Here is a 23829-nt window from a genome sequence, read left to right on the forward strand (position 1 = left end):
GTACATGTATGTATGCACGTATTAATATTTGTATTACTTCATTCTTACAGGTCTTAGCAATAGAAGAAATTTCAAAGCTTATACAGTCTAACTGCCCTTCTGACAACCCCCTTTAAAATATTCCTAAAGGGTCATTTGGCCAATATGTGAATTTCTAGTGATGGGCATTTTTCTTTCTTGAGATCCTTTCAACTTCACATATCTTTAAATGTTAGAAAGTCCTTATAATCACTGTCCCTCATTCTATTTTCAAATGTAGCTGAGGAATGAGTTTGTTCTTGCTTCCATTTAACAGTCCTTCAGATATTTAAAGACATCTATTATGGTGTCTCTGCTTTTAGGAATAACTATTGAAAAGTAATCTAAGCAGACACAAAATATTTGAAATTGGAGCAATATTCCATATAAAAAATGCCATCTCTCTCACATGATAAACCTCTGTACTTGATGATGCCTTTATGGTGTCCATATTTTTTTTCTGGAAATAATATTGGGAAATTTGATCTAAAAATGGCCTAGAGTCTTTGGAATGAGGTGAGGTCTACTTTGCACAGTCTGAGATTTTTTGGTTGCTCTAGGTATCAAATGCCTTCTTGAGTCTTCTTTTTTTTTTAGATGAAGGGTCTACTGCTCTCATATGGGTCCTCAGAGAACAAGTTTCTAGTCCAGGGCCTGTTTCAGATTTTTTTTTTTTAATTTCTAATTTAATTTATTTTTTTTTACATGCTTCAGACACAGTTACCAAAGTCTACAACCTTATCCTTCTTAACTATGGCAGTGGTGACTGAACATGTCCTGGGAGGGACGTTTTCCTGGCTCTTGTCCCGGAACAAGCAAATCCCCTCTTTTTAGAGTTAAATATGTTTGTCTGAACGAGTACTCAATAGTTGTGGGGGCTACATGAATACACAGCTTAATCTTATTTATAGGTAGGGGAGGCCCGGGAGGAAGTGGGGAAAGGGAGGGCAACAGCACCTCCTTCTTTATTCTCTAACAAGTGACCAGCTTTCATTTTCCCTTTTCCCCATCAAATAATGCTGAGAATCTCTTATTTTGGAGGAGGAATACTAATCCATCTTTGTTACAAGCAGGGGCTATGTACTTCACTCTTTTCCCAAAAGTGACTCAGACTGCTTCTAGAAAAGCATTAAGAAAACCTTTACTAGAAATCTCTTATACCATTCCTCTTTTAAGTTTGCTCATTTTCTCTTGAGTAATCACTATGAATTAATAGAAGGCATACAGGAGAAGAAATGCAAACTAACCAAATATCAGGAATTAGGTGATATGAATTTGGTAAAGAGGAATTCATATCTGTGAGAGAGAAGTCACAATGTTTTAACCCACATAGCTACACTTGCTGGTTAAGGGTATAATATCTGGAGTTAAACGTAAACCACCACTTTCTAGCTTGGGAAAAGTTCATACCTTCTCTAAGCATTAGTTTCCTCATATATACAACAGAGATGATAATATGACCTATACCTCATAGGGTTGCTGAGATAAATAAATGAATTAAAATTATGCATAACACTGAAAGCATTATTATGCTACTAGATTAGGCTCCCAAACATTTGAATATGATTTAATAAAATTTCTCTTCAATCTATAGTGCCATCCAATTTGTCTTACATTTAAATAGTATTTAACAACATATATTTTAAAAAACGAAGTGTCATTATATATTGTATATTAAATTTAATAAGAACATGAAAAAAATCCAAGAGCTAGAGATCAATTTGTTCTAAAATTATAACTGGAAACAAATGAACAAATGCCAAGCATGTTGTAGTCTATTCTAGGACATGGCATGAGAAAATTAAATAGGAAGCTTAGTCTATAGTATAGCATTCACAAACACTCTGGGTAATCTTTATAGCTTGGTGTACCTACCATGTATGCTTGGTCGAGAGCTTGTTTTCTATAATCTAATTCTTCCTCCAGGTAGCCTTTGATTTTGCAGAACTGTTCCTATTAAAAACAAAAGCCATACTGATAAATAGAATGATAACTTAGTTGAATAAAAAGCGATATATGAATTGTATTGGTTAATGTTTGCTCAAATTCAACCACAAAACAAATCACTAACATTTGTAGGACCATAGATTTTGTCTACTAGAGACACAATTCAACTTTCATAGTCTCATAGTCTCACACAGAGAATGTGAAAATCAATGGAAAGAAGCATAAAAATACAATGAAAAATCCACATGGAATGCTCTAAAAGATTTTTATGCTAGTCTGAGAGGATGTGATTAAGGATAGATCTTAACAAGATAAGTGTTAAGTAAACATATCTGTGTGAAAATAGCGCAATATTATATTTGTGTAAGAATTGTGAAATAAAATATAGAATTATATAATAAACAACTTACTCGCATTCCTCTGTATAATTAGCAGACATGGAGACAAATGGTCATTTAAATATTGGGGCTGATTCCACCCATAAAGTCACTCAGTGAATGAGCATCTGCCATTGTGAGATGAGAGAAGTAAATCTGACATTCTGTCGCTTGTCCTCGGTTCCTGTGTGCCTCTCCTATTGTGAGCACCTGGCTATGCCGTATGTAATTCTAGCATGTAAAAAGATATCTTTTTGTACAACATGGCCTTAAAAGGCAAGCCAATTATTTCTTTGGGGGCTTGGCTGAAGACACAAGATCTCTTCCAACACTGGAGTAAAACCTGGTTGAGCTGACTTTCAAGAGACTGCATATCTGTATGCAGTAATTTTCTTGGTGGCTTTTCTGATTACCTCCAGGTCCCGGTGCTTACAACAATGCCTGGTACAAGCTATGGCTCAATTCATATTTGTGAATTTAAAGAATTTTCCAGGGTTAAATTTGAAAACAAATGGTTCTTGTTATATACTTTGACTTTAGAGCTTAACCTCTTGGTAAGATGTAACCCTGTCTAAAATATAAGGAAATGGTTTATAAGCTGTACCATGCTATACAAATGCAAGTTGTTGCCCTTATTACAACATCCTTGATCTGATAGGAACCTATTACATGTTGTTTTAGTAATAATGATGGCATTAAAGACCATCTTGTTATAAAATTCTATGCATCCCTATAAGTTCATAATGGCTGATTTCTAGGTTTAGGGATTTTAAAATCAGAGGTACACCCATAAATTCTGTAATTTTTACTTGACAGTTACATAATGTAAGAAAATTATTTAGCTTAAAAAAAAAGACGAAAATACCTAATATTTTTCTTTAGCATTACTTTTGGCATATTTGGAAATATGACAAAGACACAACATGCTTTGTATGGAAGTATATAAATTGAAATTATTGGATACTTCTGGGAATTTTGGTCCACAGTCTACATACAAACTAGTGAAAAGACTACAAACTTTCATCAGTGTCAGATAAAACTGGTAGAGGAGACTGTCATTTTCCATTTGCCTTCATCTTTCTTTTCTTTTTCTGATACTCCATCTGTGTACTCACCATGTCACTTTCCAGTTCCATCATTTTCTGATGCAGGGCAGCCTCTGCTCCTTCAATCTGCTGGATCCACTAAGGGGTAAACAAGACAAAGTGTCACATGATAGTCTCATATAATATATATCTTTCATGCTGTCCACTGAGATACTCAGGCTTCTCCTTTCATATTGCCAAAGAAGAATGAGGGCTAAAAGTAAAGCTTAGTGCATTTTTACCTTAGCTAGACTATAGTCTTCCATGTATTCATTTGTTCATTCATTCAACAAATGCATTCATTAATGTCTACCATGTGTCAGTCATCATGCTAAGTACTAGGACTGCAGTGGTGAACAAGACTGGAGAGATTTTTGTCCTCACTAAAGAACATCATGTGAAGCTTTCTTGAAAGTGACAATTGCACTGGGGTCTGAAGGACGAGTTGGAGATGATTAGGCAAAAATAATGGGAAGTATTCCAGGCAGAAGAGATTTCATATTCAATTGCTCCATTGTTGGAGGGAGCATGGTAAAAGAAAGAAGGCCAGGTGAGACAGGAGATGTGTTAACTTTTCAATATATGAAACTGATTATAGCCAAGTAGTAAAGAAGTCATTTTGTGGAGAAATTTAAATCAAATAAAATGAACTTATTCTTTTTAAGGCACATTCTATTAGATAGCATCACTGAACACTTTGAATGAGTTTATAACTTGAATAATATGGTATGATCCTAACAAATACATAGTTTAATAGAACAAATTATTATAAAGGGACTCTATCAGGTTAAACATCAGCTTCTTATTTAGGGAGTCAATGTGGCATAATAATTAAGCAAGTGGGTTCTAGAGGCAGACTACCTTGACTCTAATCCCTCTTTAGCTCTTTGTGGCTATATGACCTGACTTCTCTAAGCCTCAACCATCTTATCTGTAGAATGGGATTGATAATATTACAAAGATTAAGGGATTAATCCATGTATTTCACTTTTCCCAGAAGGCAATTAAATCTAGTTTTTGATTAACATTGTTTTTTTTGTGTGTTTATATTGTTAGAAATGTGCCCTACTACCAGATACTTCTTTTTAATTTATCTGTGGTGAACTGAGCATTTCTGTATACAAGAGTCTGGCTATTCAGGGGGGCCATTATGCCCAATCACCCCTTGGTTGGAGAGAACATGGTGAAAGTAAAATGTACTTTGAGTGGGGAGAGGTGCTAATCATCAGTTCTTCTTCCATACACATGGCTTCCCCTTGAAATAAATTTCAGTCAAAGTCATGGGTTTCTGGTAAATAGCCTCATATTGCAATTGCACATTGTCAAGCTTTACAACAATTCTTTGTTTCACTTGCTGGTCATGAGAAGCTGTTATGTGTCTCACAAAAAGCCATGTTCTTTTAATCCATTCTTGTGGCTGCAGACCTACTGTGGGTGGGACCTTTTAATTAGGTTGTTTCAACTGAGATGTGATTCATCCAGGGTGGGTCTTAATTGCTTACTGGAGGCCTTTATTAGAGGATAACAGACAGAAAAAAGCCAGAGAGCCAAATACCCAGAGAAGCTTAGAGGTAAGCCTCCGGAGAAGCTGAGAAAGCCAGGAACTGAAAGCAACAAAACCCCAGAGAGAAGGACCAGCAGACATTGGCCATGTGCCTTCCCATGTGACAGAAGAACCCTGGATGCCAGCGACCTTTCTTCAGAGAAGGTATCCCCCTGTTGATGCCTTAACTGGGATATTTTCATGGCCTTAGAACTGTAAATTTGTAAACTAATAAATCCCCATTGTAAAAGCCAATCCATTTCTGGTATATTGCATTCCGGAAGCTTTAGCAAATCGAAACACCAGTCTTTTGTCAACAAGAAGCAAATTCTTTTAAAAATCATATTGTTAAGAGTACTGTGAATTGAAGTAGTTAAGGCATGTGCTTTAAACCTAGATTTTTGCATTGCTCCTGCTCCTTACTAGTTATATAATCCAAGACAAATAGCTTAACATCCCAAGCAGCAGTTTCCTCATCTGTGAAATGAAAATTGTGGTCCCTTTGAAGGATGTTGTGAGGAATAACAAGAAAATGCATGTACAGTGTTTAGCTCAGTACCTGGCCCATAGTACGTACTCAATTAAGAATTACAGTCACTGCTATTATTATTTTTTCACACAAAGTCACGATAGGATGAGCTTTTTTAGATTTTTGTCTAGGCTCAATTTCTGGCTAAAGAGCATACTCCCATTACTAGCCTTGTAGAGTGCTATTCAAATTCAAAATCTCAGAAAATTCACAGGTTAACATTTAGAATTACTTAGAGGCAGGAACTTTTATCTGTGAAACCCAAAGGTAGGTGCTGACTTTAATCTGTGACTCCCAACAATTCATACGAAGGGCAACTGCACAGACCATGAGTCCTTTAAGGGCAAGCTTGTGTCTTACTTATCTCGTTCCTTGCTTTGTAGCATAGTGCAAAGGACATGAGTGGAGTTATGGGATAACTGGCTATAGCTCTAATAGACCAGCTCCTACATGGTCTGTATTGGCTACTTTCTGCTTTTAAAAGGACGCTTGAGAAGAAATTTGGTGCCGTACTTAAAAAGATCATGGACCTCTTGATTCATGCAGTCTACTTGGGTGTGAATCCCAACTCCATCATTTTCTAGGTCAGCAGTTACCTACCTTCTCTATGCTTCAGTTTCCTCATGTTTAAAATGGGGATAATAATAGTATGTAGATTTCAGCAGTTAGAACAATGCCTGGCACAAAACAGCACTATGTAAGTGTTGGTTATGATTAAGAACAAGTTGCACCACACCCACACAGGGAAGGGCGAGAAAATTTTCTTCCACCAATCTAAGTAAATGTGAGGCACATCAGGCCTATTTTTCCCTTCCTTCCCCTTTCTAATCCTCATTTTTCATAGACTCAGCCTAAGTTTTCTTTGCAGTCTTAAAAAAAGGCCAATTTTCTTGCAATATAGAATCATATCCCTTTGTAACTCCAGTTGAATGAGACGCTCTGGCAATCACTGCCCAATGAACATAGCAGAGATGCTGGTACAGACTATTTTCTTTATCTCTGTGCCTCTCCTTGTGTCATTGGAACAGGATCTTGTGAGTGTTCAGATATTCATTCATTCACTCCTTCAGTAAATATTCATCAGTCACCTATTGGGTGCTGGACTGGTGTGAAGAGGTAGAGAAACAAAGGGTGAAAAGCAGATACCATGTTTGTCCTTACGGAGCTTATAGTCTAGTGGTGGGTATAACAAAAGTAAAGGGGCAATTGCAACACAATTGTTAAAAGTCATGATAGTGGAAGTACAGGTCACTGTGGCAACACTGAGAAAGCACACTTAATTGGGCTTGGGGGAATAGGAAGGCTTCCTGTATGTATGGGGAAATCTAATGAGTAGGATTCAGCAAGGCAAAGATGGAAAGGGAAGAAGGGAAAGTCTTCTAGGTACAGAAAACAGTTTAAAGGCCTGAGAGAGACTATAAGGTTGGGGTCCTAATAAACCATGGATTATAGTTAATAGTACAATTATAAAAATGTGCTATCATCCATTGTAACAAATGTTCCACTACAATGCAAAGTGTTAATAACTGGGTGATATATTGGAATCCTTTATTTTATTTATGATTGTTCTGTAAAACCACAACTTCTCTAATGAAGAAAAAAAAGAATTTGTTTGGGGCTGAAACTTAGGTAGTGATGGAGGAAGTGACGAGAGGGGCTACTGGAGAAGCAGATAAGGGAATCCCAGAGGGCTGTCTTGCCAAGTTCAGGATTCTGGACCTTGTGTTAGGGATATTGGGGTGTTATTTGATGGGGAGGAAAGTGATCAGGTCTGTAATTAAGACTGGTCCATTTATATCATGAAGGAAACAAGTTTTTAAAGGACAGATCTCAGAGTTTGTGTCATTTTCATGTAAATACTTCAATATGCATCTCTAATATATAAGGCCTTTAAAAATATTTATTTCTTTTTATCATAACCACAAGGCCATTTTCACAATTTACAACCAACACTAATTAATTTTGTCATCTGATACCCATTTCATGTTAAAACTTCCCCATTGTCAGCAAAAGGTCCTTCCTTCTATCTTGTTATGAATCAGAATCCAAAATGGGATCATTTCAGTATCTCCTAAGTATATTTATATTTTATAGCAGTCCTTCTCCCTACCTCTCCCATTTTTTCTTTGTCATTGTTTTTTGTTTGAGTTACTTAACTGAGTCATTTGAAAAGTAGAATGCATCCCCATTCCAGATTGGAGGAAGCTGATTGCCTGTTTTCATTTACTTTGTAAGAAGCTTTTTATATAATTGAGAATTAAGAAACCTCTCCAAGAATGTATATAGTTCTCATTTTATCTAATTGTGTGCACATGATTCTCAACAACACACAGATTCTCAAAGCGCCAGTTATCAAGCTTCTCCCCTTGGCTCTTTCTTTTTCTCTCCGTCTTCCTGCCATTTACTAGGTTTAGCCACAAGGGGGAGAGAGCACACCCAGGGCTGGGCTTTCTTTGTGAGACTGAGGAGCCACCACCAAGCGACAGTAGTCAGTTGGGAAACACATGGTTTTCACAGATCCAAAGAAACATCTATAAAAAGAGCAATGCTCCAGTTTTACCACTTAACAGAAATCCATCTTTTGTTGGTTTTCCAGTTTGGTAAGAATTGCTTGAATAATGTAATCCAAAAGGTTTTCCATTTTTAAAGAATTTTCTATATATTTTTAAGAGACTTCAAAGCAGTAATCATCTGTCCACCTCAAATCAGTGAATAGACTTTTTATTGTCTATTCTCAATCTATCTGGGTTGTATCACCCTTAAAAAGAAAATATTTATTAAGTATTCAAATAGTCAAAGTTATCATGTGAACAGAGACTGTCCTTTTTCTCCATACCCTACTCTTTGTGTGTTAAACAAGCCACTGGCATATTTGAAATGCTAATAGGATTTATTACCTTTTCTGCTAGGGACAACACAGTGCTGGCCTGAATTATGGCCACTTGTTCTTCATTTCTTAAATTCTGTGGACAAAAACAAAACAAAACAAATACACAAAAACAAGAAAAAAAAAGGAGAGAAGAGAAAGAAAATAAGCTGAAGACATTTATAGTATTATTTACACTATCAGAAAAACTGCCTACCTGCCACAGACACTCCTGTATATGCAAACATGGAAACTCAGCAAATGTTTTCTTCTGCTCAGTAATAATTCAAAGAGTCAATATAAAACCTTTAAAAAGTACACTGAAGGTGAATATCTCGCTAATGCTGAGTTGATTTTTACGGTTCACTATAAACATATTTCATATTATCAGAAAAACAGAAACCAAAATGAAATACAGAGCAGTTTCCTCATAGCAGTTTGATGTGATTTTAATTGATTCTGTTTTCTCCTTTGATAATTTTTCAAGGGAAAAAAATGGTGCGACTCCTTGAACCCTAGACATACATGCACCATTTATCTTGTATCTTAATGAATGGTCCTCTCACTGAATTAATATGCCCTGACCCTGCCTGGAAGGTGTTTTCAGAAAGAAAAGAGATTGCGGCTTCCTGGTCCATTTTTATGGTGCTGCTACCAACCCCACTATTTAGCAGCATTTCCAAATGCATGACTGATTAATTTCACACTGGGTGCCTCCGAGCAACAGTCAGACAGTAATTAACTTTAATCATTGCAAATGTGGTTTGCGTTCAAACCTGAAACCTGCCCATGAAAGGTACATTACCTGGTCCCATTTATGTCACTACCATCCAGAGGTCCTTACAGCCCTGTAGCCAAGTTGTATGGTAATGTAGTTATGTCCAGGGAGCTGAATCCTTAGGTGACCGTGGCATCTCACTTGCTTTTTAATTTACACATGATACACTAGCAAGTATTTCTTGCCCCTATTTAGGCAAATTCAAATCTTTAGTGAATTTATAATTCATTACTTACCCCATTATCACCTAAGATATCAAGCTGCTTTATAAGATCAGGGATGTTCACGTCCTGCAAGATCAAGGAGGATTTGATTTACGTTTAAATCAAAGACACGAATACAGCCTAGCATTCTAACAGTGCCCGAGCCTTAAGACAGGTAAGACATTTTAAGGCCTATACTTCCTTGGATTACCTTCAATCAGGCAGACCTGGGTATAAGTTGCTACTCTGCTTCTTATAAGCTGTGTGAACTTGAGCAAACTATTCAACAGTTTATTTTCAATTTTGCAGTTTGGAGATAATCACCTCCTTTATAGGCTGATCTGAAGGAGAATGTGTTTGAAAGAGTCTGGTGTGAAGTAAGGGCTCAAAAAATGCTCATTGCCTTTTTTTCTTATAATTGACACACTTTATTGTTCAATTATGGAAGAGTTCAGGCATAAAGAAAAGTAATAGGTAATAATATAAATAATCAATCAATTTCATTCTAATTAACAGAATTGTGACCGTTGAATTTTGACCACCATGTAGAAAACTACAGTAAAATTCCTTTTTTTTAAAGGTATTTAGCATTAATTTCATTCTATGGGACACAGTTGATTTTTGTAATATCGCTTGAGTCAGTTTGAAGCAGCTGAACACTACTTGAAAGAGTTCCCTAGGCTTTATATAAGTTATTTTCATTGTATCAGGTTGTTTGTGACTTATCTAAGAAAAAGAATCTAAGGAAATACAAAATAAGTTGCTTTACATTTAATTTGAGTTGAATCAAAAAATTTCTTTGGTTTACAACTTTTCATGTAGCCCAGGAAGGCCAAAAGTTTAATAAACACCATACAGGTGTTTTAAGATGGAAGACAAGGCAGCACAACTATCATTTCCCCATCCTCTTTTTATCCTCTATCATTTTCTCCTCTTACTCACGTTCAAACAGCAGTATAGCAGAGCACTGCCAGCAGGAAAGGGAAATCTAGCTAAATCTCATAGTAGAGAGAAGGCTACTAAAGCAGGTAGGTTTGGCAGCTCAGAGTGGGAACAGGGTAAGCCATGCAGAAGGTGAAAAGACCAGAAATAGCAGAAGGCTCTCTAGCTTTACCTCTGGAGTAGATTTTCACAATGTGATTTCACTAGCTTGAAGTACAGTATATTTTCCAGGAGACAAGCCACTTAAATTCAACCTTTATGTTTAAATGCATTCTAATATCACTAAAGACAGAATTATGTTTTGTCTAAATGAGCAGTATGTTACCAACTCTAAGTCTCTCCAAAGAGAAATCCTTCCTCAATTAAACATATAAAAGAGATGGTGGGTTGGATGATTTTACGATCTCTTCTACCTCTGAAATTTCATAATTATGAATTGCATGGCACCTAGAACAGCAAAGCAAAGGGACTCAACTAACGGTTTTTTTATCTGGCAGAACTTGTTTCTTGAAGGATTGAATTTATTTACTATTTCCCCTGGATAAAGAAAGATAATTATCTTAATATATCTTTTGATTCTGTATCATTCTTTATGTCACTCTGTTCTAAATAGCCATGGCTTTCTGGGTTCTCTTTGCTGTGACCATTCATATATATGTCACACCTTTATTTTGTTTATGTTCTATTGATTTTCCCAATAGATGTGGCTATTTTCATTTCCTAAGTAGTGTGGATTAATATGATCAAAAGACAAAACAGTCACGACCAACCCCCCCCCCTTTTCAATTCCCAGTTTTTCTAATTTCTACGAACATAAAAATTAAGGATCTGCCTACCTTGACACCTTCTTTCATACAGTAGATCTGTAGAGCACTCACACCATCTGAGAATGGGTGAATTTGTAGATTAAATGGAGGAGATCGTCTCTCTCTTTCCTTGAAGTAAAGTGAAAAATGTGGGAATTAAAAAAAAAAAGCAACAACTGATCAAACATGAAACCAGTTGTCTGGGTTCTCTATTTATGCTATTTCAGCAGTTTATCAATATCTCATTTGGAAAATGAAGTTCATTCTTAAATTTAATGGGAAAGAACTGCCTAGCAACTAAGAGGTATGGGAGGAAAATGTATAGATAGAGCCATCCATTCTTGCCAATGTTTCGATCTGGGAAATGTGTGGAGCCCCAAATGGAAACTGTATGAATATTTAGAGCCTTCATATATCACAAAGAGTGGTCTTGCCATGAAGTTTTATGGCAGTTAACACCCTTTTGCATTTTCAATCCACTCAGGCTTTAGGAGTGAGATATGTGGGCTACAAAAGATGACTTACTCTTCTTCATCGCAAGCATTCCAAATGTTAACTTTTTATCCAGAACTAATTTGAAATAATCTCATCAAGAAACCACTGGCAAAATAACAGAGAAATCAAATGGAAATCTTTCTTATCCTTTACATACCAACACGTGTTCAACCAGACCCTAGGTCAGATTCTGCATAATGCAATCAAAATCTGATTTGATTTACATGATATGAAATTTGCTTAGCTTAACCAACTTATTTCCTAAAGCATGTTACCTTACTTCTTAGCCTTCTTTTGCATAAATGCATTATGGACAAAAATGTTTACTTATAAATTCAAGTGTCTACTTTTGTTACAAAATATTTTTATGGAGAGTGTATTTTGGAATATAATTCTTGAAGTAACACTTTTAATGAGTCAAAATTCAAGGAAGGATGGAAATGATTATTTAAAAGCAATGAAATATTGATGAGGTTTGAAGTCAATTTTATTTTAAAAATTAGTCATCTGTCATTCAAAATGGCAGTAGTGTTGAAAAGTACAGTCTCTGAGCAGACAGTTCTGAGTTGCATAAAGGCTTTACCACTTACTAGTCACGGGTCTTGGGCAAGTCATTTAATTTCAGTTGCCTCATCTATAAAGTCAAGGGTAGCTGTGAGGTTCAAATGACAGGATGCATGTGAAATAGTTAATTCAGCACCAAGCACACAGTAGGTGCCAAAGTATGTTGCTATGATTATTTTTTATTATTGTTATCATTTCCTTACTTCTAGCTCTAGGTTTCGAAACTCCAGCAGCTCATTCTGGTCTCTGGCATCCTGTAGTTCCTGTTGTAACCGGTGATTTTCTGCCTCCTGTTTTTCTATCTAATAAAGTAAATTCTTAAGTTAGGTGAGCATTGCAAGAAATCATCTGAAACTGCAAAGCAGGCATGGATAGCATTCATTTACTCAGTGAATAAATTGTCTAGACTGTGAAAACATTTTCCAAATAGTTGTGAATAAAATAAGACCTTAACTTTCCTTCTAGTTATCCTTTGGTTGAATTCTTCTGGTCATAGAGGAAATTGCAGGAGGACATCTCCATTCTTTGGGAAAAAGTCTAGGGATACCGTAAATCTGAGAGTATGCCCTGTGGTAGGTTGGGGACAGGGGACAGATGTAAATAGGGGGGATTGACACCTTTTATTTGGTAATGTTTTCTGAAGTACAAGTTCTCAGAGAAGTAATTTTTTATAAACAGCTCTGATCACACAAAATTTTGCTGACTTGCAACTACCTAAAGAATAAAGCCAAACTCCTTACTATGGAATTCCAAAACCTTAATCTGTTACCACCAGGTTTCCAGTTTCAGATGTTATCACTTTTATCTCTACACTCACATACACTGACACACACTCACATACACTAAAATCTAGAAAACCTGATTTACCCCATGAATTGACCATTCCATGAGCTCTGTATCTGTTCATCTCTCTGCCTAAAAGGTCTCCCCTACTCTCCTCTATGTGAGAAAATCCTACACATCCTTTAACATCAAGTTCTATCATCTCTTACCATAAAAGTCTTCCTCAGTCTAACGATTCAGAAGTGATACCTCTTCCTTCTGATGGAACCTTGAATTAAGTTAGTTGTGTACAAGCGTCCCTCTCTCTGTAGACAGGCTCCATATCTAAATCCCTTGGATTTTAAGGGATCAGAAAATCTTCATAAACTGCAGGAGGTTTGGGCTGTCTTTGATATTAGCTCAGTGGGTGGACCTTATGCACAGTAAGAAATATAAAACCATGGGCTCTTTATCATAGGATGAATCTTACTTCCCAAAATATGTATACCTGTAGTAAAATGATTAACTTTATTTTCAGTACTGTTCTCCTTTTACTCTTGGAAACCTGAGCTCAAAAATTTCATTTTTAGTCAGAAATCAAGATAAAGGGGACTATTTTTAAATGATAAAGAAATTTAATCTCTTATTCCCAGAGATTTCTGAGCCTAGGAAAATCTTAATTTTCTCATAGCCTTATGATATGGGAATATAGTGAGAAAATTAGGTGACAATAATTAATAGAATCAACTCAAGTGTTTTACACTAGGTGTCTGTGGTCTAGTGAACGTTCAGAAGTTTTTAAAAGTTGACTTAAGACTATAAAAGAGAGTCTACTTCCTAGAATCCTTAATTGGGATCACTGATAGGCTATTTGGGGAAGATTGCTGGCTCTGCTGGTTAGCACTAATGATTCCATTAGTGGTTTTCAGATTGCAATTCACAGACCACGGCCCATGCCTGATGATATTTCTATATAGGGACCTTTAACCTTCCTGAGAGTACCAGCACTCAACTCTAGAAAAAGACATAGGGGTCCCCACCCACCCTCTACATATCATCTCTGTCTTGCTTCATGCAGGGAGTGATGGTGTCACCCATTCTTGCAAAATTTTGGAGCTGGAAAATGCAGGCAGTGGAGTTCCACTTTAAACTGCATGAATATTTAGAACTCTCAGATACCGCCATTAGGAGATCCTGATTTGCCAGAGTAGGGCAGAGATTACTCAGATATGAGGACAGGCATTTTTCTCCTCCCCATGCCTATGAGGGTGCTGTGGTTAACTTTTTATTACTTGTCAAGGGTAGAAAATATTGGTACAAATAAATGGTAAAATTATCCTAAATAATACATAACACGTTGGATCGACCTATAAAAATTATTTCCTGCAAACAGACTTTGAAATTCTGTTTTTGTTGGGATCATGTAAGATGGTTTTTAAATCTTTTATATTATTTGCAGAAGGTAAACACCAAAGGAAAAGCCACCTTTGAACTTAAGATAATTTATTATATTTAATTGCCCCAAATCAAAGGCCTATATTCAGATAACCAAAATTAATTATATTTATTGGGCCTAAACCATGCTTCAGTATCTTAGTTTGCTGAACAACTTCCTAGACACGCTGTTTTGTTCTTTGGATACATCTTAAAAAAGTTTTTTTAATAAAAAAAATATATAAACAGCCAAGCTTAGCAAAAAGATTAAAAGTGAGAATACAGTCTATGATAGGTTGCAGCATGGTCTAGGAGTCATATTCTGTCACTTCCTAGTACAAAATAACAAGTGTTTTGTAGATGGACAACCACACACAGGATGTGTGCATGTGTGTGTGTGTATATATATATATATACATGTACAATACGTATACAGTGTATATATATACATATGGTTAACAAATCCATAGCTTTCAGGGACCACATCCTTTCAAGTCTGCACAATGCCCAGCGCAGAGCCATGCACACGTGCCACTTAACTGATGGTGATGGCGGTGACAGGGATGCAGTTGAGCACGCAGCAGAGGAGAGTGCAGCGCCGGAAAAGCCTCCCCTTCCCCTGGCCCCTGTGCCACTCCTGAGAGCACCCCCTGCTGCTCCTGGATCTCTCATCATTTTCTCCTCTGCCCCACTAGGGTGTTGCGCCCAACATACCTTTTCTAAAAGCTCCTGGTTTCTCTTAATGAAAAGTTGTTTATCTTCTACCCAGTGTGAATCCTGTTTGACAAAGAATATCGTGCAGTCAGCATTTCAGAGTGGCATGAAAGAGCAGGTGTTGTCAAACCACTTTGCCAGAGCTGTCTTCTTTTCACCCGGTGTGCCTGCCTGCCAATGACTGGCAAATGACACCCACCCCTTCTAGCTCCTTATTCGAAGGCACTGGGGCCAAATTTGCCAGAAAAATTTAACCCTCTCCTTGTTGTCACTCACTATCTCTACTTTTTACAGTCTGAATAATCCAGGACCAGCCTTCTGGGGACTCAGAAGTGACCACACAGGCAAAAAGTGGAAAGGGTCAGAATGCACACAGGCTAGATACATATGAATGGAAACATTAAAATGCAGAACCATAAATGTAGCATAGAGGCAAAGAATGCAGCTGGAGGGGTGGGTCCTTGTCTTAGCAGTATGACAATGCTAGGCTATTTTTATAGGGTTCCTCTTCCTCTGGCATTCTCTTTTGCCCAACTTCATTCGCAGTTGTGGCTGGGCTCACCCTGGCAGGAAAGTATTGGGGACAGAAACAGAGTTGAACATTCTGACACAGTTTGAAAAAGGTCACTGTGGAGAGCCAAGCCGTGTCCTGGATGCTGCCTCATGCACAGGGTGATCTAGAGGACGGTCACATTGAATTATCTGTGTCTGCAGAAGTTCCAGCAACCAAATGCCTACCTGCCCTTTCTGAGCCAGAGTTGCTTCCAGATCTTCAATTTTGGCTTTATATCTTAGCACCTCTGCTTGAAGCTGTTCTTGAGCCTAGTGAAATCAAAATTTCAGAACTCAACAAATAAAATGGTAATACATTTTATCCCTCCCTACATGTTCCTTGCCTAGAACTCAAAAAGTGGGAAGAAATAAAAAGGAATTCTGACAAGACAGTCCTTCTAAATTACCTTTTTGATCTAGATTCTTGCTTAAAATTATCAGTGGCTCTTTTTACCATCTGGTTAAATTTTCAAACTCTTCAGCTTTGCATTCAAGAACTTCTATTAAATTTCCAATCTTTCCCCCTTGCTCTTCAACACACAGTCCTCTTCTTGAATATTGGTGATTTCCCTGTTTCCTAAATGTGCTCTGTAACTTTCCTCGTCTCTCTTTGAACGAGTTCCCCTCTTGGATGGCCTTCTCCCATTTTGATTGACAAAGATAACTTCCCATTCTTTCAGAGCTGCCTTTGTACCCCATAATGTTATTTTTTTTATTCATTCCAGCTCATAATCTTAACTGTCTATGAATTAATGAATGTGTCATTATCAAATCTGAGTTTAAAGATCATCAGTCAATGATCTTAAGATGAAGAAACAAGACCAAGAGGGTTGAGTAATTTTCCCCAAAGTCACTGAGACTTTATCATTTGATTGTCTTGGGTTTAAATACAGTAATAAATAAAAACATCTCCCTCCTTAGATTTTAAGTAGCATGTGTTTGGCCAAGATTTTAATCACTACTTTTGGTACTCTTTGAATGAAATAATTCAAATAAACGGAAACATTAAAAATATTCTAACGCCTGCATGTCTACCATCCTTCCCATTTTGTCAACTCTTAACATTTCCATATTTACTTCCTATGAGTATTAGACATATTATGTTAAAATATAGTTAAACCCATGTACCCCTTTAGACCTCTTTTTATCGCTTCCCAAAGTTAATATATGCATGTGTGCAGTCATTAAACTATATACATATATATATATATACACACACACACACAGCATTGTGTTACATGCTTTTAAACTTTAAATAAATATCAGACTTTTTATGAGTCACTGCTTTTCTCAAACAAAAGAATTTTTGAGATAAACCTTTGAGATTTATCCCTGTCAATACATTTAGCTTTAATTCATTCATCTAACTGCTATTTGGTATTGCACTGTATGACGTTATCACAAATTATTTGTTTTAGTGATGATAAACATTGAAATTACTTCCATTTGTTTTGCTACCATAAATCAGGCTGTAACATGTGCATGTGTAAAAATTTCTCTAGGGAATGCAGCACTAAGTCATTGGGTATGACATTAGATGTTACTCAAAAATGGATAAACCAATTTATACTTCTTCCAACTATGTAGGATATTCTCTATATCCTCCCCAAAACTTAGCATTATCTATTATCAGATATATTATTTTCTACCAATACGATAAAAACATGCTGATTGGAAAGTAATATTCCATTGTTTTAGTTTGTGTTTCCTTGATAATTATTATGTATGAGTACATTTTTGAATGTTAAATTAGCCATTCAGGTTTCCTCTTCTAACTACCTTTTATTTCATTTTGCCTATTGTTCTGTTAGGTACGTTTCTTACACAAAATATTGCACTTCTAAATTATTTCCTTGGTAGCATACATCTCTATCCCTATCTCTATGTATCAATCATCTGTCCATCTATCATTTATTTATATGTATGTGTAAACAGTTGTGGATACTGAACTTATGCAGCAACCCTGCTGTACTACATCATATGTTCCAGTAATTTGGCTTGAAGATTCTCTTGTATTGTCTCTATATACAATCATATTTTCTGTGGAAATTACACAGGGTTTTTTTCTTTCCTGCCCTTATACACATTTCCTTCTTGTGTTAGGATCTGTACAGGCTCTTTAGAATAGGGTTGAATAAAATCAGGAATGGTAAATATCCTTTTCTTATTCTTCATTGTAAGGAGTATAATTCTTTAGATCATTAAATATTATATTCATTTTTAGCAGGTTAAAAAAGTCTATTCCTAGCTAGAAGTAAATACCTGAAACTACCAAACTCCAACCCAATAGTCTGGACTCCTGAAGACAATTATATATAATGTAGATTACAAGGGATGACAGTGTGATTGTGAAAACCTTGTGGATCACACTCCCTTTATCTAGTGTATGGATGGATGAGTAGAAAAATGGGGATAAAAACTAAATGACAAATAGGGTGGGATGGGGGGATGGTTTGGGTGTTCTTTTTTTCACTTTTATTTTTTATTCTTATTCTGATTCTTTCTGATGTAAGGAAAATGTTCAGAAATAGATTGTGGTGATGAATGCATAACTATATGATCGTACTGTGAACAGCTGATTGTATACCATGGATGACTATATGGTATTTGACTATATTTCAGTAAAACTGAATTAAAAAAAAAAAGTCTATTCTTAATTTTGCTAAGATATTTTTAAACCTTGAATAGGTATTGATAACAATTCTTTTTTTGTTTGTCTGTTTCTATTGAAATGATTATATAGTTTCACCCATTAGTGAATTATAGTGAATTATATTATTGGATTCGTGGTGTATTTGTGTTTTAAGATTTAACTTGTTAATAACTACTCCAGATTTTTCCATCTGTATCCACAGTAAACTTAGCCCTACAATCATCACCATACTCTCCACTTCCAGTTTTTGTATCAAGTTTGTACTTGGTTTATAAAATGATGTGGGAAGTACTCCTCCTTACATTTTTGCTCTCAGGATGAATCTGTATAGTATTAGTATTATCTGCTCTTTGACTGTTTGGCAGATTTCAGCTGTAAAACTGTCTGGGAATGGCATTTATTTTGTGGGTAGATATTTATCTAGGGATTCAATTTATTTAATAGTTTTAGTTCTACTGAAGTTATCTATTTTTAATTTAATTTTGGTAAATTACTTCTCCTTTTTAAGAAATCTCAGTTGTTTTAGGGGTTATATTCCCCTTTTCATTCCTAATAATTTTTAGGTGTCTTGCCCTTTCTTCTTTTTATTTTCAGATATTTTCTATTTTATTAAAATTAAAAAAAAAACTATCTTGTTTCCTTTGATGGTCTTTCATCTATAGTATTTGTTCTTCTCCTTTCTTTGAATTTATTCTATTATTCTTTTTCTAATAACTTGATTTGTTTTAGTCTGTTTTGCTCAGAAAGGTATGTTTTGCCCATTTCAATGATCATAGATAATGCTTTTAAGTTTTATATCATTTTTGCTAATGCTAAAACCTTTATTTGAATAGGAGAATCAGATGAAAAAAATGGATGGGCTTCTACAATATCACCTATCCAGAAAACAAGGCACATGCTATTATTTTAACTGCCCATTACTACGTTGTTACAAATGCTGAGTAAATACCATAAATACATAAATGGAGTATTAAGGCATACATGAAGGCAGATATGGATGCTTTCAGAAAAATCTCCAGAGATTGCTTGCCTGTCTATTCCAAAGCACAGTGTTTTAAAAAAAACTGTTAACTATGCTTGTATATGTTTGCAAGTATGCATGAATGTATATAAGTTTTCTACTAAGTAAAAATATATAACTGTAAGATCTATTCTTTTCCACTAAACAATTAACAGGAATTTCTACAATACTCCTCAGCCCACTGCACACCCTCCAACAAGGAAGTAGGAACAAATCACTAGATTGCTATGGCCCCTCTCACCCCATGTAAAATAATCTATGAGTAGTTATGGTGTGGTGGTAAGACCCTGGAAATAGCAGGTCATATCCTGGCTTTGTGACCTTAGGTGAATAATTAAACTACACTAAGCTGCATTTAACCCCTACTAAGCTATTATTTCCCTTTCTGTTAAAAGGAGATCATAATAGTATTCACCTCATAAGGCTGTTTTGGGATTGCATAAGATAATGCATGTAAAGTGCTCAGTACAACTCAGGGAATACAACAAACACTCAATAAATAATAATAATATTGTGTGCCTTTCCTGTTTTGGAAATAGGTATGTTAAGAGGCAGTTGTGACAATGGAAAGAACAATTGATCCATTAAAGATCTGAGGTAGAATCCTACCTTGCCACTCACTGGCTGTGTGATCTTGGGTGATTCAATTAAACTCTCTGAGTCTCACATCCCTCTTTTATAAAGTACCTGCCTTAGGAGGCTGTCATGAGGATTAAATGTGATACTGTCTGTGGAAGCCCTTGGGAAGCTGTCAAACGTAATGTTGGGCACTTACTAACTAAGAAAAGAAACTGGCTAACCATTAACTTTGAAAGAAAAATGTTCTTTTTCCAAGCAAGAAACAAAAAATGGATTATTAAAATTCAATAGTGTCTGGGTATGAAAACTTAAGTTTTCAAATAGTAAGAGTAAGAACTATATACTCATTTTTAACAGAATAAAAGCATTGATCTAAGCTGGTTCTAATGTCTCTTACTCCAAGGTGTGTTGACATAAAAGATACAACAGTTCAAAAGTGGCAGAGGAGGAAAAGGTGCAGGGAAAGCTATCCTATTGATATTTTTATGTCCAAGGTCCTTTTATGCTGTGACTGCTGCAAGTCATGTCAGAGCACTCTCCTCAAATATGCACTAACCTTGGCTTCTCTTTCTGCATCGATGATGCCTCCAGTCTGCTCCTGAAGGAGGGCATATGCTCTTTGGAGGGCTTGGTATTCTTTTGTTAATTGTCGAAATCGCAGCTCAGATTCTTCTGCTGCTAAACTCTAGAAGTTAACAACAAAAACAAAACAACCCCCACCCCCCAAAAAACTGTGTTACGTTCAGGACCTTTGTTCAATGTGAAATATTAACATTTTGCCCACTCTTTAAAGATGTTAATGATTTGTTTGATTTTACATTCTATTTGATTTTACTATTAACTGTAAAGTATTTGCTATGGACACAAATATTGTAATATTACAAGATGGATATCACAGAAATACTTAAGTTTTTGTTTTTATAAAAGAAACATTTGTTTATTTTTCTGATGACTGCCACTTTTGGCTTGAATTTCAGTCAATTTTTGGATCCAAATTAGAACTGATTCCCAGATTTTGGATACAAATTTTTGAAAATGATACTCAATTGGTCTCATTTCTTTTCATGTCTTTTCAATACATTCATATTCAGCAACTTGTCCCCCAGATACATTATAAAACCTTGGTTTTACAGCTTTAGTTCCCAAACTTTAGAGCATAACACAATCGCTAGGGGATTTTGTGAAAAATGCAATTTGGGGGCTTCACCCTACTTGGTCAGGAGTTATTTGCTGGGTCCAGGAACTCTCATTATAACTGAAGTCCCTAGATCATTCTGATGATGATCCACAGGTCACACTTTGCTAAACTCTGTTTTAGAGTGGTATCCAAAAGCCTTCTAAGCTTATCTTTTTTTTTGGTCACACCTTCCGTAGACAGTGACTTTTCTTTTGAAAGAAGTCTTCAAGTTACAGAACTGAACTGTAGCGAAGTTTCTAAAAGGGTTGCAGGACAGAGGTGAAGCAGTTTTCCAAGAGGTTAACAAAGTTGATTGGGCTCAAAATTGGGCACCATTAGCAGATCATTTTCATAAAGGAGATGAAAAGTGAAATGCTTTTTCTGCCTCTAAAAGAAAGATTAGGTGACAATATCACAAAAGACTAGAGAAATGGAAAAGCTTACTTCATCCAAGTCATCATCAGGGGTAGCTGGTGTTCGGTCTGTTCTAAACGAGGCCATTGATGATGTCTCTGAATCCATGGAGTCCTCATCATAGCCAATAAATGGGTCCAAAACAGGCCTCTAATGGGGGGAGAGTGCATATTTACTGATACTACTGAAAGTGGGGAAAGTTGACATACTACAAAACACTATCAACAGGCATAAGTTTAAATGAACATATAAGACATGGATCCTCTGATGTTTCCGTCATGAAATAAAAGTTTAGGAAGAACACACCAATGTCAATGAGTGTTTCTCCCATTATTTCACTTCTGATGTGTTCAAGAAAGATTTATTAATACTTGGCTTTCTTCACAGAAACAATGACACCTTTTAAAATTACATTTTATGCCATGATAAGTTCATGTGATACATGCTTTCCAGTATTTAAAATACAATTGAGGGATTCTAAAAGCCTGGACATTTATGGAAGGAAATTTTCAGATCTTAAGTCTTGTCATTCAATTCCACATCTAAACCAAGTGATGCACTTGAAAACCAAACCAAACCAAACCAAACACACCAAAATCAAGAGAAACAGTCAAACTAACAACACTTTGTGAATTGTAAGCGGCTATACAGATATTGGTGGATTAGAAGTCTCATTATCACTAACATTGTCGAAGTAAAAAAATGAAAATATGTTAATCAGATATAGGATAGGTATCAGACTCTAATTTTATTCAGCAGGAAACCTCAAATCATATGTACCCCTTGCATGTTCTTGCAGTGTGACTTTCTAGTTTGCCAGAATACCATTTCTACGTCAAACCCACTGCCTTCTCCATTCCAAGAAAGCTATGTGGCAGGACTGCCAAATTAAAGCAAACCCTTACAGGCTAAAATCCACAACACAATCATTTTTAGACTTCTGAGAAATGCTGAGAGGAGAGATTTTCTTCCAGCAAATAAAGCCCATGGTTTGCTGCAGTTCAGGAACACCTGATTTATCACATCTTTGCAGAAAGATTCCTTGGCAAGCCTGGCCTCTCTGGCTGCGTTCGGGGAAAAGGCATGACAACCTAGTTTTCTCATTACCTTAATTGGCTTGGAACTTCTTCTATGCTTCCTCCTACGGATGAGCTTTTCTCGGTCCTGAAAACAGATGAAGGACTTTTCAGATACAGAGTTGATATATTTTTCTCAAGAGCTGTTTGCAAAGACAGGGTTGTTTTCCCCGTAGGGCATTACGTATTTCCATTTAAAATATGATTAAGTTTTGTAACTTTTGGCAACTTTGGGGTTTGATACTTAAATATTTTCAAATTAAGAATAGTATGTAACTTTTCTTGCTAATTTAGGTGTATCTTAGAGCCTCACAAAAGGAAGTACATTGTGTTTTCTAATCAGAATCCTTTGTTTTATATCTGAAAATCAACTAGTTCTGAAAATATTCAGATTCCCCCAAAGCACAGTTCTTGCTTTCTAGACCAAAATTACTTTAGATTTAAGTGTTAAAAATAACTTTTCACAATAAAGTAAAACCTTATCCAGTTTAATCATTTGAAAGGCAATGACAATGAGCAATCCCTTTTGACTATCCTTGGAACTCGGGTCTCACCTGAAGATCAACATGTTTAATTGGTTACCCTGAGTCATCTGGCCAGCCTTCCTCCCTTCCTCCCTCCCTCCCTTTCTTTCTTTCTTCTTCTTCTTTTTTTTAATTATCATTGGAATTTTCTGGGAAACTAAAAGAATTCATGGAAATAATTATGGATTTCTTGATTCATTCTTGCTGTGAATGAAAAATATCCCTGGAATTGGGGGACTGATCTGCTTAGTGCTCCATGTACTTCTTACTTGTAAAAATCCAATGCAAAATGGAACAAACAATGCTTATGTCTCCTTGAAAGTCTGATCAACATGCATAAACAGCCCAAAATGCAACAAGAAGCTCACAGCTAATCTCAGGATGCTCAAAGCCAGGCAAATTTCTGGACCTGCGAATATGTGAGATTTATGAGCTATTAAGGATGTGGAAGCAGAGTACAGGGCAGAAAGCTTCAGAAGACCATGTTCAGAAAATAATCTATCTGAAACAGTGGTGTTTAACCTTTTTGATTTTTCACCTTTATAAGTAAAAATATTTTGATCCTACAGCCTCAATCAATATTTCAATATATCGAAGTTATATACTCAGATTATCCTCCTAATATATTGGATGCATTATAACATATACTCAACAAAGAGATTTTAGAAAGGATGTGCCATAAATAATTGTAAACAGAAGGTATAATCTTTCTTCCTGCCTCAGCAGTGAATCAGCTTGCTCACCCTACCCTAGTGACAACTGCCTAGATC

The 23829-nt window shown here is 36.0% G+C and overlaps 1 protein-coding gene across 4 annotated transcripts in view; it reads right to left on the reverse strand.

Annotated features, from left to right (window-relative positions):
• Positions 1-23829, reverse strand: part of JAKMIP2 (janus kinase and microtubule interacting protein 2) — a 177672-nt gene that overhangs the window by 27869 nt on the left and 125974 nt on the right. For 3 of the 4 annotated variants that reach the window (XM_037801883.1, XM_037801881.1, XM_037801882.1), the window contains exons 8-18: positions 22567-22623; positions 21490-21609; positions 20425-20553; positions 15802-15885; positions 15064-15126; positions 12357-12455; positions 11125-11223; positions 9380-9433; positions 8397-8462; positions 3458-3526; positions 1894-1971 (exon numbers count right to left, since the gene is read on the reverse strand). In XM_037801883.1, the coding sequence (XP_037657811.1) occupies positions 1894-1971; positions 3458-3526; positions 8397-8462; positions 9380-9433; positions 11125-11223; positions 12357-12455; positions 15064-15126; positions 15802-15885; positions 20425-20553; positions 21490-21609; positions 22567-22623 (918 nt within the window). The remainder of the gene's footprint in view (positions 1-1893; positions 1972-3457; positions 3527-8396; positions 8463-9379; positions 9434-11124; positions 11224-12356; positions 12456-15063; positions 15127-15801; positions 15886-20424; positions 20554-21489; positions 21610-22566; positions 22624-23829) is intronic. The other variant, XM_037801884.1, reaches the window with a different exon arrangement.

The sequence above is a fragment of the Choloepus didactylus genome, chromosome 13 (genome assembly GCF_015220235.1).
Source record: "Choloepus didactylus isolate mChoDid1 chromosome 13, mChoDid1.pri, whole genome shotgun sequence".
Lineage (NCBI taxonomy): Eukaryota > Metazoa > Chordata > Mammalia > Pilosa > Megalonychidae > Choloepus > Choloepus didactylus.